A 14,055-nucleotide genomic window follows, 5' to 3' on the forward strand; every position below is an offset into this window, starting at 1 on the left:
TAAAACAAGCTGGAACCAACTGGCTTCACAGCCTCAGCCAAGGGTGATTACAAAAGATGGCTGATAGCCAGCAGAAAGTGCCAGGCTGGAAGTTCACTGCTCTCACAACAACATTAGATGGCAGCAGATAGCTGTAAACTGATAAATAGCAAAAAGAAAAGGAGGACTTGTGGCACCTTAGCGACTAACAAATTTATTTGAGCATAAGCTTTCGTGAGCTTCATTTCATCGGATGCATTCAGTGGAAAATACAGTGGGGAGATTTATGTACATAGAGAACATGAAACAATGGGTGTTACCATACACACTGTAACGAACGTGATCACTTAGCAGCGAGCCAGAACAATGCCACAGATATGGTAGAGGTGGAGAAGACTTACTACACTGAGCCATTCCCGTTGTAGGACACAGTCCCAATGGAGGACAAACGCATACAAAATACTCCAGAAATTAATCACTAAAAGGGAGCCTCCAAGAGACACACTTAGGCAATGCCTCCAAGCAAAACAAATATGGAATTACATGGGCTAAAGTATATATGATAAGGCTACAAAATCTCCAGTGAGATCAATTCCAGTGAGATCAAAACACAAGAGGGAAACATCTCGAGTCCCAAGGTTTGGTTTAGCTTCTTATGTACTATGTAGAATATATGCGAATAAAACATCTTGTTTTCCATTCTCTAGTGCACTAATTAGAAGTCTGTAACATTCCCAATTTTATGACTCATTGAGACATTAACATAAATGAATGTTAATCCTGTGCAGTAACTGGAGTTCTTCAGGATGTACGTCCCTGTTGTGCTCCACTTCAGATGTGCATGCATCCTATGCACCTTTAATCAGTGATTTTTGTTAGCAGCGCCCATTCAGCCTACACATGTGCCCTGCACTTCCTTCTCCACCACGAAGTCCCGTAGAGGAAACCCCGAAGCAGAGAGGAAGGAGGGCTGGCAGTGGAGCACCCATTAAGGGGACACATCTTGAAGAACTCCTTGCACAGGATGAGTAACCTCTCCTTCTTAAGCAGCACCACAGAGGTAGAAAGAGATCTTGTGGAATGGAGGTTGTATATTGGTAGATTGATAACAGGAAATGATACATTCAGAAACCCACCTAGAGAGTCTCCGGATGGAGATTGTATACCTTTTATATCTGTCAGCAATTGACACGAATGGTGTGGGAGATTTCCTAATTCAGGTAGAAGGCTAATACCCTCCTGACAGCGTGTGTGTGTGTAAACCCGCATCCCCCCTGGTCTGCTGTGGTTTGCGGGGGAAAATAAACTATCAGCTAACAAACTAGACAATGCAAGCTTGGCCAACTGAAGCGGACACGCTGAATTCTCTATCTCAAGCCCAGGCAGTTGACAAGGAACTGAGGGTGGTTTGCCCACGCAGCCCTATATAGCCTTGATACGGGGCACAAGGACAAGTAGGGTGCATGTGTGGGCTGAATGGGTTCTGCTACCGAAAATCTCTGATCGAAGGCATACGAGCACCAGAAGGAGAGCACCCATAGGGACGCTACTTGAAGAAGAACTAAAGTACCTTGTTAGGAGGAGCTATCCCTGATGATTATCAAGCTATCCCTGATTCACCGATACCTTGCACTAGATTTTCTCCAAAGCTTCACAGTTAAACAACGTGCTTTACACAGACTGATTCATATTCACCTGGGGAGCTAGTGCTACAAAAGAGACCCTCCCTGTTTGTTAAGAACAGCAGTTCTCCCCAGGTACTCCATGCTTGGAGGCATCCAAGACGACGATATTCATACGCAGAAGTTTAAATTGTTTTGTTTTCAAATTAAAAACAAAAACAAAAAACTCCTGCAATCAAGTGCATTTTAACCACAAACGTTGGTCAAAAAGGTAAGAAAACATAATCAAGTGTCTTTGAAGTCACAAGGTGGCAAAGATGTCTGTTAGGAAGAGAACATATTTGGATGATGCACACTTGTAAGCTCTTTGGGGCATTAAATGTCTTTTGGTTCTGTGTTTGTACAGCACCTAGCACAATAGGGTGCTGGGCCATACCAAGGGCTTCTTGAGGCACTACCTTAAAACAAATAATAAACAGCAATAATAATACTGGTGTGCTAATGGCAGGTAAAGCAAAGTGTTGTCTTAGAAGAACTGGAGACATAATGAAACAGGTTGTGCTTAATTAGTTAACTACAACCTCTCAGATATCAGTAGGGTAATATGGCTCAGACTGATTGCAGGCCTACCTCCTTTCCGCAGCAGATAGATGGGCACAACATAGAGCATCACATGCTGGATGTAATAAATTTCCACCTCAAAGGGAAGCTGAGGAAACAAGGAAAACATTAATAAGCATTTTTCATGATTAACAAAGCATCTTTTGTGAGCACAAACTATGTTGCAAACTATCCATACACAGCATAGGGATCATTTCTTTTCTGGCTCCACCAAAATGCAGACACTTGCAGGCTAGAAGGCAAAAGCAATTATAACACGAGTAACATCACTGCTTAGCAGGTTAGGTCAGGAAGGGAAGAATACCTTTTCCTAGTGAAATCATGGAGAAAGTTAGGAAGACAATGCAATTATCTGTGTTGGAAGTCCCTGTAATAAATAAACCACCTTTATTTACTTTGCATCTCATTAACCTGGGACAGTGGTTCAACACTAACTCAGAGAGTGTTACAGAGTGGTGTTAAAAATCAACCATCCCTACCTGAGCTAAATCATTGTGTGGTATTTCTGACCAAATTCCAACTGAATTGTCAGCCATCACATCCTAAAGCCACACTGCAATTCCTTGCAATTACATTGTTTTGCCATTTACCTGTGTTAATGAAGGGGTGGCAAATGTATTAACCCTTGGCACTGGCAGTCTAGATTTTCCAGTAGCAAATACAAAACAAAACAGCATAATACTTGCAGGCAGGCAACCCTGACAAGGACAGGCAGGGAGAAAGACAAAAGAGGAACTAGCTGAGCCAGTTTTCTGCTCTTCCTCAGTAAATTGCTTCTGTCCAATTACCAGCAGTGTAAGGTACAAAACCTCAATGCTATTCAAAGATAAGGAAGTAAAACTCACTGCAAGGAATGACAGAGCACAGACAAAAAAAAAAAAAACCCCACAACCAAATTGCAAGTCTGTCCAAAAAAAGTGAAGGAAAGGCCCACTTTATAGACAAGATATTTTAGAATACATAGAAAAAATAAAACTGTACCCTTCTAGAGAGCCACTGTACTTGTAAACTTCAAATCACCCGATTTGGTTAAAATACAGCAACTATGCATTAATGCGCAATTGTGCCAGCCTGCTCTTAAAAATCAACAAAATTCACAGGGAGAGGCACAAGTCTGAATCTTAACGTTGCTTGAGAGACGTGGAAAGGAAATTCCCAGCACTTCAAATTCAAAATTTGTGGGAGGAAGACAGAGAGGAGTTGGACTCAAACACCAGGATCCATAACAGCCTCCATAGTTACGAGTTCTGGTTCACTTCCAAGATCAGATATACCTGTTTTTCTGCTCTAGTTCAGGTGTGAAAATTGGACAATATTTACCACATTTTAGGCTGAAATCTCACAAGAACAGCTCAGCAAAATGTATACCATCCAATGCAAACCCAGTCATTGGCCTTGGCTCAACCTCAGACCCAAACCATAACCTGATGCTAATCCAGATCCAAACCCCGCTGTTGTGGGCCCATCTGTTTTAGTAGACAGAGTTACTGGTAGAAAGGGGAAGCCTTCCCTGAAACGGCATTGTGCAGCATAACAATTTCTAAGTCATCCAGTGCCAATGCATTAAACATAGAGTTACGGATTCACTAAAGAGAGGTAAGTGAAGAGAGAGGCTGGCCTGAGAATGAAACTGTTTAAAATAAGAGTTCATAGCAGCAGGGAGATGGGATAGGAATCTATTGGCAAAATCTTATTTGCACAAAATATTTTCTTTTAATCATACTCCAGTGTAAGAATCTCCTTAAATAGGAAACTCTGCTAGCCCTGATTCACAATGGCTGACTATGCTCAGCCCTACCAGTGTCCTTACTGCAAACTCCAAGATGTTCATCCAACTGTTAGGGAAGTGAATTATAAACATTCCATACAAATTATTTTTTAAAACAGATTGTTCAAATATTCTGTAATAAAAATATTAAACAACAGAGCAACATTCTGCAAAGGGAAAGCATTGCAAGAACCCTTGGAAGTTTTCTGAATCCTAACCCTTTCTTCTCTCTTCTGGGTTATTTCCTAAAAGACACTGCTGTAAGGGGAGCAAATAGAGATCAATCAACTTGAAAGGAGCTTAAAATGGCTTTAGCAAATGGAAAAGGATTTGTAGCTCTGCCACTTAGACAGCCTGAGAACCAGAAGTAATAGTTCCAGATATAAACATGCAACATTTGCTCCTGCTGAGAAGCCTTCTCCATCCATTGTCTGTGGTTTCATAAGGACTTTTGCACTAGTTGAGTCAACGTGAGGGTCAGTTATACAAACTCCACACTCAGGACACACTTGAGAGCAGAGGACAGTTTGTTTTGTTGCAACAGTGTTGACAGTTTTTATTGTGTTAAACAAAATGACATTTTCATGCCATGAAAGATTGTTTGTTCTAAGGTCTGACTAATTATACAAGAGCATTTCCTGGTGTGGAGTAGACAACACTGACTTCCTTTCTACACAGTAAGGCATTTAAATGCCAAAAAACAGACTCACACTGTACAGCCGGGCTACAACAAAGAGAAAGAACAAAACAAACATGAGAGGAATTGTAAAGCTGTACAGAACAACTGACTCACCCCACTGCTAGGATTTAGCAAGTGTTTGCTTTGGGTGTGTTGCTTGCTCCATGAAACACTTAGGCATTTGTATGTGCACCAAGAACTAAGATGGTGACACACTTACTAGTGCCTAGCAAGTGCAGAGAGCACAGAATGGGTTACCTGCCAATCCAGGATTTAAGGAATTCTGCAGGTAACCTCTATTCACAACAGAATATTTACCGTGCCCATTTTATAACTCAAAGGGAAGGCAGCACTGCTGAGGTGTCCTGCCCACAAACTGAGATGGGTGATGAACACTCTTTGCTTGAGTTACTTTGGCTCTGAAATGCGAACATGAACATAAAGCATGGTAAGCAACTGCAAGCCAAAGGTCCAAGGTCCCTAAACCCAGACCTAACAAGCTGAAAGGGGACCACCGCTAAGGGTGCCAGGCCCCCGTGGGTTTCTCTTCTCACTAAGGGAAGCAAAGCCAGACCTCCTGAGGATGGTGTTAACTTCAAAGAGCAAAGATGTCCCTGGCAATGGGCAAAGGAGAGGTCCAGGCCACTGTCCCTGGCCACATATCCACCTCCCATCCCCTGGGAGCTTCACACTCTCTGGTGACTGAGGCAGGCTGGACATTATGTTCTGGCTGCCTGTCCCAAACTGCCATCTCCTTGCAGTTACCACCAGCATCGCTCTCCCTGTCTCCCAGGGGCAATATTAAGAAAGGGATAGCTAGCCTCCATGTCAGGAAATCTTTCCCGACAGTAAAGTCTTCAGAGCAGGCTCCTGAGAAAGCAGGAGAAACCCAACTGCCTGGGAAAGTTAAAACTAAGCTGGGCAAGACATTAGACAGAATACTATAGGAAGCAATCCTGCATTGACAGGGAGATGAACTGGATGACCGAGTAGGTCCTCTCCATCTAACTTCTATTCCCCGGTGTGCTCCTGCACTGTGACTTGGCATTTACCTCTTTTGACACCCTTTTAGCACTGATGCATCACAGTTAATGCCATTTCTGAAAATAGGACAGAACATGAGACATTTTTACCTTCTGAATGTACAAGTGGTTCTCCTAGGATTACTGTGTGAGAGGTACACACGAGGTCAGAGGAGGTGAACACAGTTCCCACATGCTGGTTGTTGCACAATGTACTATAACAGCTCAGAGACACAGAACAACTTAATGTAAAAAGGCCTGAGTCACCAGGAGACAGGACCCACTAGCCATGGAAAAACTAACATACTTGAAATGGCTGTGGGAAGAGACTCTCCAAACTTGATTCCTTTTCTCAGAACACTCAAACAAGCAAAGATCCAAGACAGGTATAGATGGATGAACTGTCGCGTTCTTCTACTAGGAGATATTTCATCCCTCTCTAACCATCTGTCCCAGGTCCCCATAATTGTTAAAATGAAAGCAAACCACAGTCCACACATTACTCAAATAACCAATAAAACTTCTCTCCTTTTAAAGATTACTGGCTTTGTTGCTTGTGGTTTCAATATTAAAACATATGGACATTGTGGAGTTCAGAAATGTCTTGGGAAATGTATTGTCCACCCATAGAATTTTTAATATGGATATAAAATTATGTATTGTTTTGTTTTATAACAAATTGCAACACACATACACACACACACCCCCTCTGCATCAAACTAACCCATGATCAAAATATGCTGATGTGGAGCTTTGGAAAATTTACTTTCGAACTATTCAAGTGTTACATTTTCTAGTAAAGTTTGCTTTAGAACAGATTTGGCATTTTGTTTTTTCAGCAAAGAGCATAACTGACAATGCCACATCTGCGGCTTGTCCCTAACACCAGCCCAGCATGATGCAGATTCAATGTAGCCCTCCCCAGGACACATGCTAAGGGGTATTCTGGGTAGCTTCCAAAAATAGAGAGCACATTACAAGAAGTCTTGCAGCTCTCATCCCCAAAAAGGGTAGGCTATGGCCGACGAGTGAATTTTCTACTTCATCTGAACGCATGGCAGCCTTGTTACTGCTCATGAGTCCGTGGAAAGGAGAAGTGCATGATGCATGGAATATTGAAGGATGGTCTCTCATCTATGCTCATCTTAGATTCCCATCAGATTTACACAGTGGTATAGCAAAAAGAGGAGTTACTGGCATGGAGGGCAGTCTTCTATGCACACAAGTTCCTGTAGCCCTTAAGCAGGCTGGCTATAGCCCTTATGAAGTAATTTGATGAAGTCTTTCTATTAACTACGTTAGGCTTTGGAACCAGCCCTTACTGCAGGAACCTTGGACATCTGAGCACCTATCTATTGGTCTAGTGATAGCTATGAATTGTTTTTTCTATAGAGATTGAAACAGTTGTCAAATATTCAGGACAAGCGCCTTATAAGATTGTTTATGTTTACACTGCAAAAAACAAAAACAAACCAAACCACAGGCAGCAAGTCTCAGAGCACAGGTCTACAGACTCAGACTTGTGCTATGGGGCTACAAATAGCAATGTAGATGTTCCCACGCGAGCTGGAGATTGCGCTCGGAGACTCACCCCCCCTTGCTGGGTATTCGAGCCCAAGCTCCAGCTGGAGTAAGAACATCTACACTGCTATTTTTAGCCCTGTGGCACAAGCCTGAGTCTGCAGACCTGGCCTCTGAGACTTGCTGCCATAAGGTTTTGGAGGGTTGGGGTCGGTTTTTTTTGTTTTTTTTGGGGGGGGGGGGTTGTTTTTTTTTTGCAGTGTAGCCCTGAGACCTGAAAACTAAAAGTTATTTGATGAGTACATTTGGATAGTAGCAAGTATACTATAAATACAGCTTAACTCAGTCCTGCCAGGAGTTGGAATTCTCCAAGAAGCCAAAGCAGTTGAGTTGCCAAGAAACTGACATATAATACCAGTTATTTCCACAGGATCTGCACAATTCTCTGGCTTGGGCACCAGGCAGGCAACCTAGCATGGATCAGCAAGGGTATTTCCCATATTTTAATGCGGGGGAGGGGGGTGCAGGGGGACGACGACAAAAACTGTTAAAATATTGCTAGCATTAAAGTCTGTAGACAGCAGGACCCTTTAAAATAAAGAGCGTCAAGGGTGTAGAATGGTGCCAGCTGCACAAGGACATTTGTATTGGATTCTGAAGCACATTCATTTAAACATTTCTTTACAGCAATTCCTTTCCTGGTATTCTACAGGCAGACTGTTTTATTCAAATTTCCTGCCACGCTCCTAGATTTTCTGAACTAACTTACGTAAATGCTGATGAACCCTGGCGACTATCTCAGTTTCATCCAGGCATCTCCACCAACAGTTGTCCTCAGGGCTAGTCTGCAGCACAAACTATCTTATTTTGGTAGAGAGAAGTACAGCATCCACGTTTTAAATTAGGACTTATTCAGCCATTTCATCCAACCCACACTTTCTGTTAGCAAGGGCCATAGTGCTGGAGACCAAGAGGCTGCAACTGCTACCAAAGGGAAGTGCTAGTATGCATGAGCACAGACTAAAGAGCAAAAAAATGAACATGTATTTGTGAAGGTACTGTAGAAAAGAAAAATCTGGGGGAATTTAGGTAACAGAAGAATGGGGGCTGCCCCCGCCATACTGGATAACCAAAACAGTATTTTTGCTAGTGAACAAAACCCAGAAAAGTCAAGATAGGTCATAGCCCCAGAATTCAGATTCTGCCCGAATTTTGGAAACATCCAAGGAGATTTGGTCTTAGCCCATCACTACCAGAAAAGTGGAATTGACCAAGAAGGTCAAGCTAGTTTTGCTATCCAACCAGCAATGCTAGGCACGGTTGATCTCAACAGTGTCAACTGTAGGGGTTCTTTTTTTCATCTCTATTATTTTAAATACTTGATCTGCACCAGTGATTGGTGTTACCTGAGAAACAACAAAAATGCAACAACACTTAACCACGTACTTAACTTTGCCTATGTGAGTCATTTCACATGGGAAAAAGTTAGGCATGTTCTTAAATGTTTATAGGGACAGAGCCCAAGATGGTAAACGCAGTAAGCTGTCCTTCAGTCTGCAGAATAAAGTGTTTTTTCCCCCTCGAAGCATCACTAAAAAAAAACCTCTACAATACAATGATGTTCTGAACAAATCCTTTAGTATACAAAGGTAGTTCATACCTCACCAACTAAAGGTCAACTAAACAGAAAATCTAGGACACTCATAATATGGCAAATATGATCGTGGTCCCCTGGAAAGCTGCACAGTAAATACTGATCCAAGTTTGACTCTGTTACATATTTAAAATGCACACATCTCTGGATCCAAACAGTACAATAGCTTCTGGGAGTGCCATAACTGCCCCATCCATCCCAGCAGGCTCAGCAAAGACAGTGAACCCACCACCTCCAGACTTGTCCTATTTTTAATTTCATCTACAACAACATTTTCAGGACACGAGCTGACAAAACATAAAGCTTTAAACCCAGCAGAGAGATTTTCTCTAGTCTTGTTAATGCAATACGAAGGGTCACACAAAACCTATTACTGCCCAAGCACTTTCAGTCCTTGTGACAGCTACACTAGAGTCTACTCGCTATGGCTGCAATACAGCAAACTGATCTGCGTGGGTGACCCCCTGCACGCATCTGGCACCCTACTAACAGAGTTCCACACATCTGTAACTGTGGAGTGGCTTACACAACCACAGGCTAAGCTGTGCCCTTTTTTTCATATCACAGAACAGTGGTTCTCAACCAGGGGTACGCATACATCTTTCAAGGAGTACATCAATTCATCTAGTAATTTGTCTAGTTATACAACAGGCTAATAAAAGGCACTAGTGACGTCAGTACAAACTGAAATGTCATACTGACAATGACTTGATTATACTGCTCTATATACTATACACTGAAATGTAAATACAATAGCTATATTCCAATTGATTTATTTTATAATTATATGGTAAAAATGAGAATGTAAGCAATTTTTCAGTAATAGCGTGCTGTTACACTTTTGTATTTTTATGTCTGATTTTGTAAGCAAGTAGTTTTTAAGTGAGGTGAAACTTGGGGGCACACAAGACAAATCAGACTCCTTAAAGGGGTACAGTAATCTGGTAAAGTTCAGAGCCGCTGTCATATAACACAAATGTCTTGGGCTCTCATATTTCTTCTCCCACACTGCTGAGACCACACATTAGTTCATGAAAGTCTGAATTTCCTTCCTTCTCTCCCCATCAGACAGATCTTTTAATTCACCTTACTTTCTTACAGATTGTTTAAAATAAGCAAGGAATGTTAGTATCTTAGAGAATGGATCATAGCTTAAATAAGAACAAAAATATTCCCTAATTCCTGAAAAGAAAACAAGTGCTCTGATGAACATTCACTTTGAAGAAAAACTCAACTGTTTTGTCTCTGTCCAACAAATATTTTGATGCATTATGAGACTGACTTCCGGCTCCACATGCTCAGTAAATAGCGTTACAAATTCTCACAGAAATATTTAGCTAGTAAAGAAACAACATAAATTGATATATCTTTTACCAAGGCTAGTAAGTGTTGGCAATTATATACCATGTGGAGAGGTTATCTGCCAAGGTAGGTAAAAGTTTGTTTTTTTTTTAAATTCACCTGCGGAAACAGACCTGATAGTTAAAGTTGTACTTTTTCACATCACCATCCTAGGTACCCATTGCAGTCAGAGACATTTTTAATGAATAGAGTCACTGAAAAGTTAGCATTTACCAAGTGAGAAAGCTTTCAATTGGAACTTCAATGAACATCTCAACTCTTTACCATTTACACTAGCAGTAGCCAGACAAATCAGCACAGCTATGAAATTACTAGGATTTTATTTTAAGAAAGAGTTCTGACAGAAATACCACAAAGCATGTACTGACACTGATCCGGAGATCCATAAAAATTTGCTTTTCAGAACAATGTTTGTTCATTTGCTGGTTTAGGATTAGACTACAATATACCTTTCATAGGAATACTTGCAATGCCTTTGAATATTTTTGGTGTAGCTTAAATTGGGATCCAAACAGACTATTGTGGCCATAAAGGGAAGCCCAGAAGGTACTTTAAACAGGTAACATTTGGAACAAGAGCACACTGGTTCATTTAGTAACTTTTCCAGTGTGCAAATAAATTTTTTGTCCAATATCAGAGGTGCTGTGTCTTTCTCACCCTTTGGAGGATGCATTGAACTTTTTTTTTTTTTTTTTTTTTTGGGGGTGGGGGGAGGACGGACATTTACAGACTGATATATTCCTTTAAAAAAGGGGGGGGGGGACACTCACACATTAGTAAAAAGTTTTTTCTAGGATGGTCTTTTTCCTCTGAGAAAAATGTTAAATTTAAGAAGGAGGGGAGAGATTACCTTAAATTTGATGGCACAGCTCTCTAATACCCCCAGCCTTTAGTGGAATAGCCATCCTTAGTTCAGTCACCCAACAGCCAACTGTCTGCAATACAAACTAAGCTGGCTAATCTCACGCAGCACATCAGTGGCAAAAACTACAACAAAACATGACTCCAGATTCCCAGTCTCCTGCTCTTCTGTATCATGCTGCATACATTACGTCCATAGCTATAACACAAGAATTAGGGGTCAAACAAATGAAATTAATAAGCAGCAGGTTTAAAAACAAACAAATGGAAGTATTTTTTCACACAACGCACAGTCAACCTGTGGAACTCCTTGCCAGAGGATGTTGTGAAGGCCAAGACTATGAGAGGGTTCAAAAAAGAACTAGTTAAGTTCATGGAGAATAGGTCCATCAATGGCTATTCTGTTTGCCAGAAGCTGGAAATGGGCGATGGAATGGATCATGTGATGATTACCTGTTGTCCATTCTCTCTGGCATTGGCCACTGTCGAAGACCGGATATTGGGCTAGATGGACCTTTGGTCTGACCCAGCATGGCCACATTCCCAAATTATTTACATTTCTTATTTATCTTATTTATTTATTATAATTATTTATCTTACACCTTCCCAAATTATTTACATTTCTTTTCTCACCTCCAGTGCAATACTGCCAATTCTTAAAATAGAAAATTCTCCAGCCGAGCCATTCAAGCAGTAGCCTGAATATGTAAAACATTACGGGATATTGTCATCTTGAATCCTGCCATCCGCTGCTAACTCCCTGGCACACACTCACCAGTCTCTAGAATAATATTTATCTTTCACCCCACGTTTTACCACTTACTGTTGTCAGTACCTTGGAGCGCACACAGCACTGTACACCTGTCATTTTCTGCTGCATCCCATTTGCTTCATCTCTGTATTCAGCAATGGTTTGTTGATGCATGCCTGGCTGGGCAGGCTGCTGAAATTGCTGATAAATTAGCAGGCTGTTCAAAAGAGGACTTCAGCTCAGCATTAAACATCTGTTGCCTATGAGATGTCTGATACATTTCACAGCTGCATATCCTTAATTATTTATATTATCATAGTGCCTAGGAGCCCCACTCATGGACCCCAATGTACTGGGTGCTATACAAACAGAGCATACAATTTAAGTATAAGATTAGATATAGACAGACAGATAGGGAATACAAGGAAACAATATTAGTCAACATGATAAACAGTGTTCTCAGCACCCCCATGGCCTAACTCAAGTTTTTTCTATAAGCATCATGGGAAAGGAGAGTTTTAAGGAGAACAAGGAAGTGGATATGCAGATATTTAGATGGAGTTCCTCACAAGTGTGAAGGGCAGCATGGGAGAAAGCACTGCTTGTTTGAAAATGTAACAAATGGTCAATGGAAGCTGGCACCCGGGACTGATTAGAGGCAAACGTCAACATTTCAGCAGTGACTGAAAGATATAGGTAGGGTGGGAATAGGCTTTTAGGGCCCTTAAAGGTGAGGACAAGTAGTTTATGTTCGATGCAATAGAGGAGGAACAGCAGAGGAAGACAAAGGGGGGGGTGCCATGGTCAAAACTACTGGCTAGCAAAATGATATTTTCAGCTACATTCACTGAAAAGACATGAGTGAGGTACGACTGCATTTGTCAAAGCCAGAGAGAAGGACATTATGGAAATTGAAACATGATGAGACCTTGGATGAGAGATTTAATTGTGTGGATGGATAGGAAAGGCCTTGCCTTAGAGATGTTATGCAGAAGGAATCTGTAAGATTTAAACATAGCCTGGGTGTGAGGACCCAAGAGGTCCATGTCAAAGATGATGCCCATGTTACGGGCCTGAGTAGCAGACAGGATGGGGCGTTGTCCAGAGTGATCAAGAAAGGAGGTGGGGGAAAAGGACTTGAATAGTAAGATTAAGGGTTCTGTTTTAGCCATGTTAAACTTGAGCTGACAGCTAGACATCCGTGAAGAGATGTCAGAGAAACAGGCAGATATTTTAGCCTGGGTAGACAGAGACAAGTCTGGAGTAGAGAGTTAAAGCTCTGAGTTACCAGCAGAGAGCAGAACAATAGCTGAATTTGTGTTTGTGGGTGAGACTACCCAGCGATAACCTGTAGAGGATGTGGACCAAGGAGAAAGCCCCATGGAACCCACACAAAGCTGGACAGGTGATGAGGAGGATCCTCTAGTGCAGGGGTGGGCAAACTTTTTGGCCCAAGGGCCACATGGATATTGTATGGCAGGCCATGAATGCTCACAAAATTGGGGGTTGGAGTGTGGGAGGGGACGAGGGCTCCAGCTGGGGGTGGGAGCTCTGGGCTGTGGATGAGGGATTGGGGGTGCAAGAGGGTGCTCTGGGCTGGGACTGAGGGGTTCGAGGGCAGGAGGGGGAACAGTGCTGGGGCAGGGGGTTGGGGTATGGGAGGGGGTCAGGAGGGCAGGCTCTGAGCGGTGCTTACCTCAAGCAGCTCCCAGAAGTAGCGGCATATCCCCCATCCAGCTTCTACGCGGAGGCGCAGCCAGGCAGCTCTGAACGCTGCCCCATCCGCAGGTGCCGACCCTACAGCTCCCATTGGCCACGGTTCCTGGCCAATGGGAGCTGCGGGGGCAGCACTTGGGGTGGGGGCAGCATGCAGAGCCCTCTGGTTGCCCGTATGCATAGGAACCGGAGAGGGGACATACTGCTGCTTCCAGGAGCTGTGTGGAGAAGGGCAAGCCCCGGACCCTGCTCCCCAGCGAGAGCTCGAGGGTCGGATTAAAACGTCTGGAGGGCTGGATGTGTAGTTTTCCCACCCCTCAGAGGGAGATCAGGAGATAAGATGGGGTCGCTCAGTCAAGTGTAGAGTAAATAGGAAAATTCTGCAAGTGTGACAAGGAAGGAGGAGGTGAAAGCCGTAGGGGGGGAAGGGAGATGGTCATATCATATTTTGTAAGAGATTGGCACATTCCTGTACAGAGAAATGGAGGCCAAAGGAGGG

The 14,055-nt window shown here is 42.6% G+C and overlaps 1 protein-coding gene across 1 annotated transcript in view; it reads right to left on the reverse strand.

Annotated features, from left to right (window-relative positions):
• The window catches only part of TMEM164 (transmembrane protein 164), an 84,849-nt gene that overhangs the window by 8,325 nt on the left and 62,469 nt on the right, over positions 1-14,055 (reverse strand). Inside the window, exon 4 of the mRNA XM_007060148.4 lies at positions 2,232-2,310. Within this exon, the coding sequence (XP_007060210.3) occupies positions 2,232-2,310 (79 nt within the window). The remainder of the gene's footprint in view (positions 1-2,231; positions 2,311-14,055) is intronic.

The sequence above is a fragment of the Chelonia mydas genome, chromosome 9 (assembly GCF_015237465.2).
Source record: "Chelonia mydas isolate rCheMyd1 chromosome 9, rCheMyd1.pri.v2, whole genome shotgun sequence".
In the NCBI taxonomy this organism is placed as follows: domain Eukaryota; kingdom Metazoa; phylum Chordata; order Testudines; family Cheloniidae; genus Chelonia; species Chelonia mydas.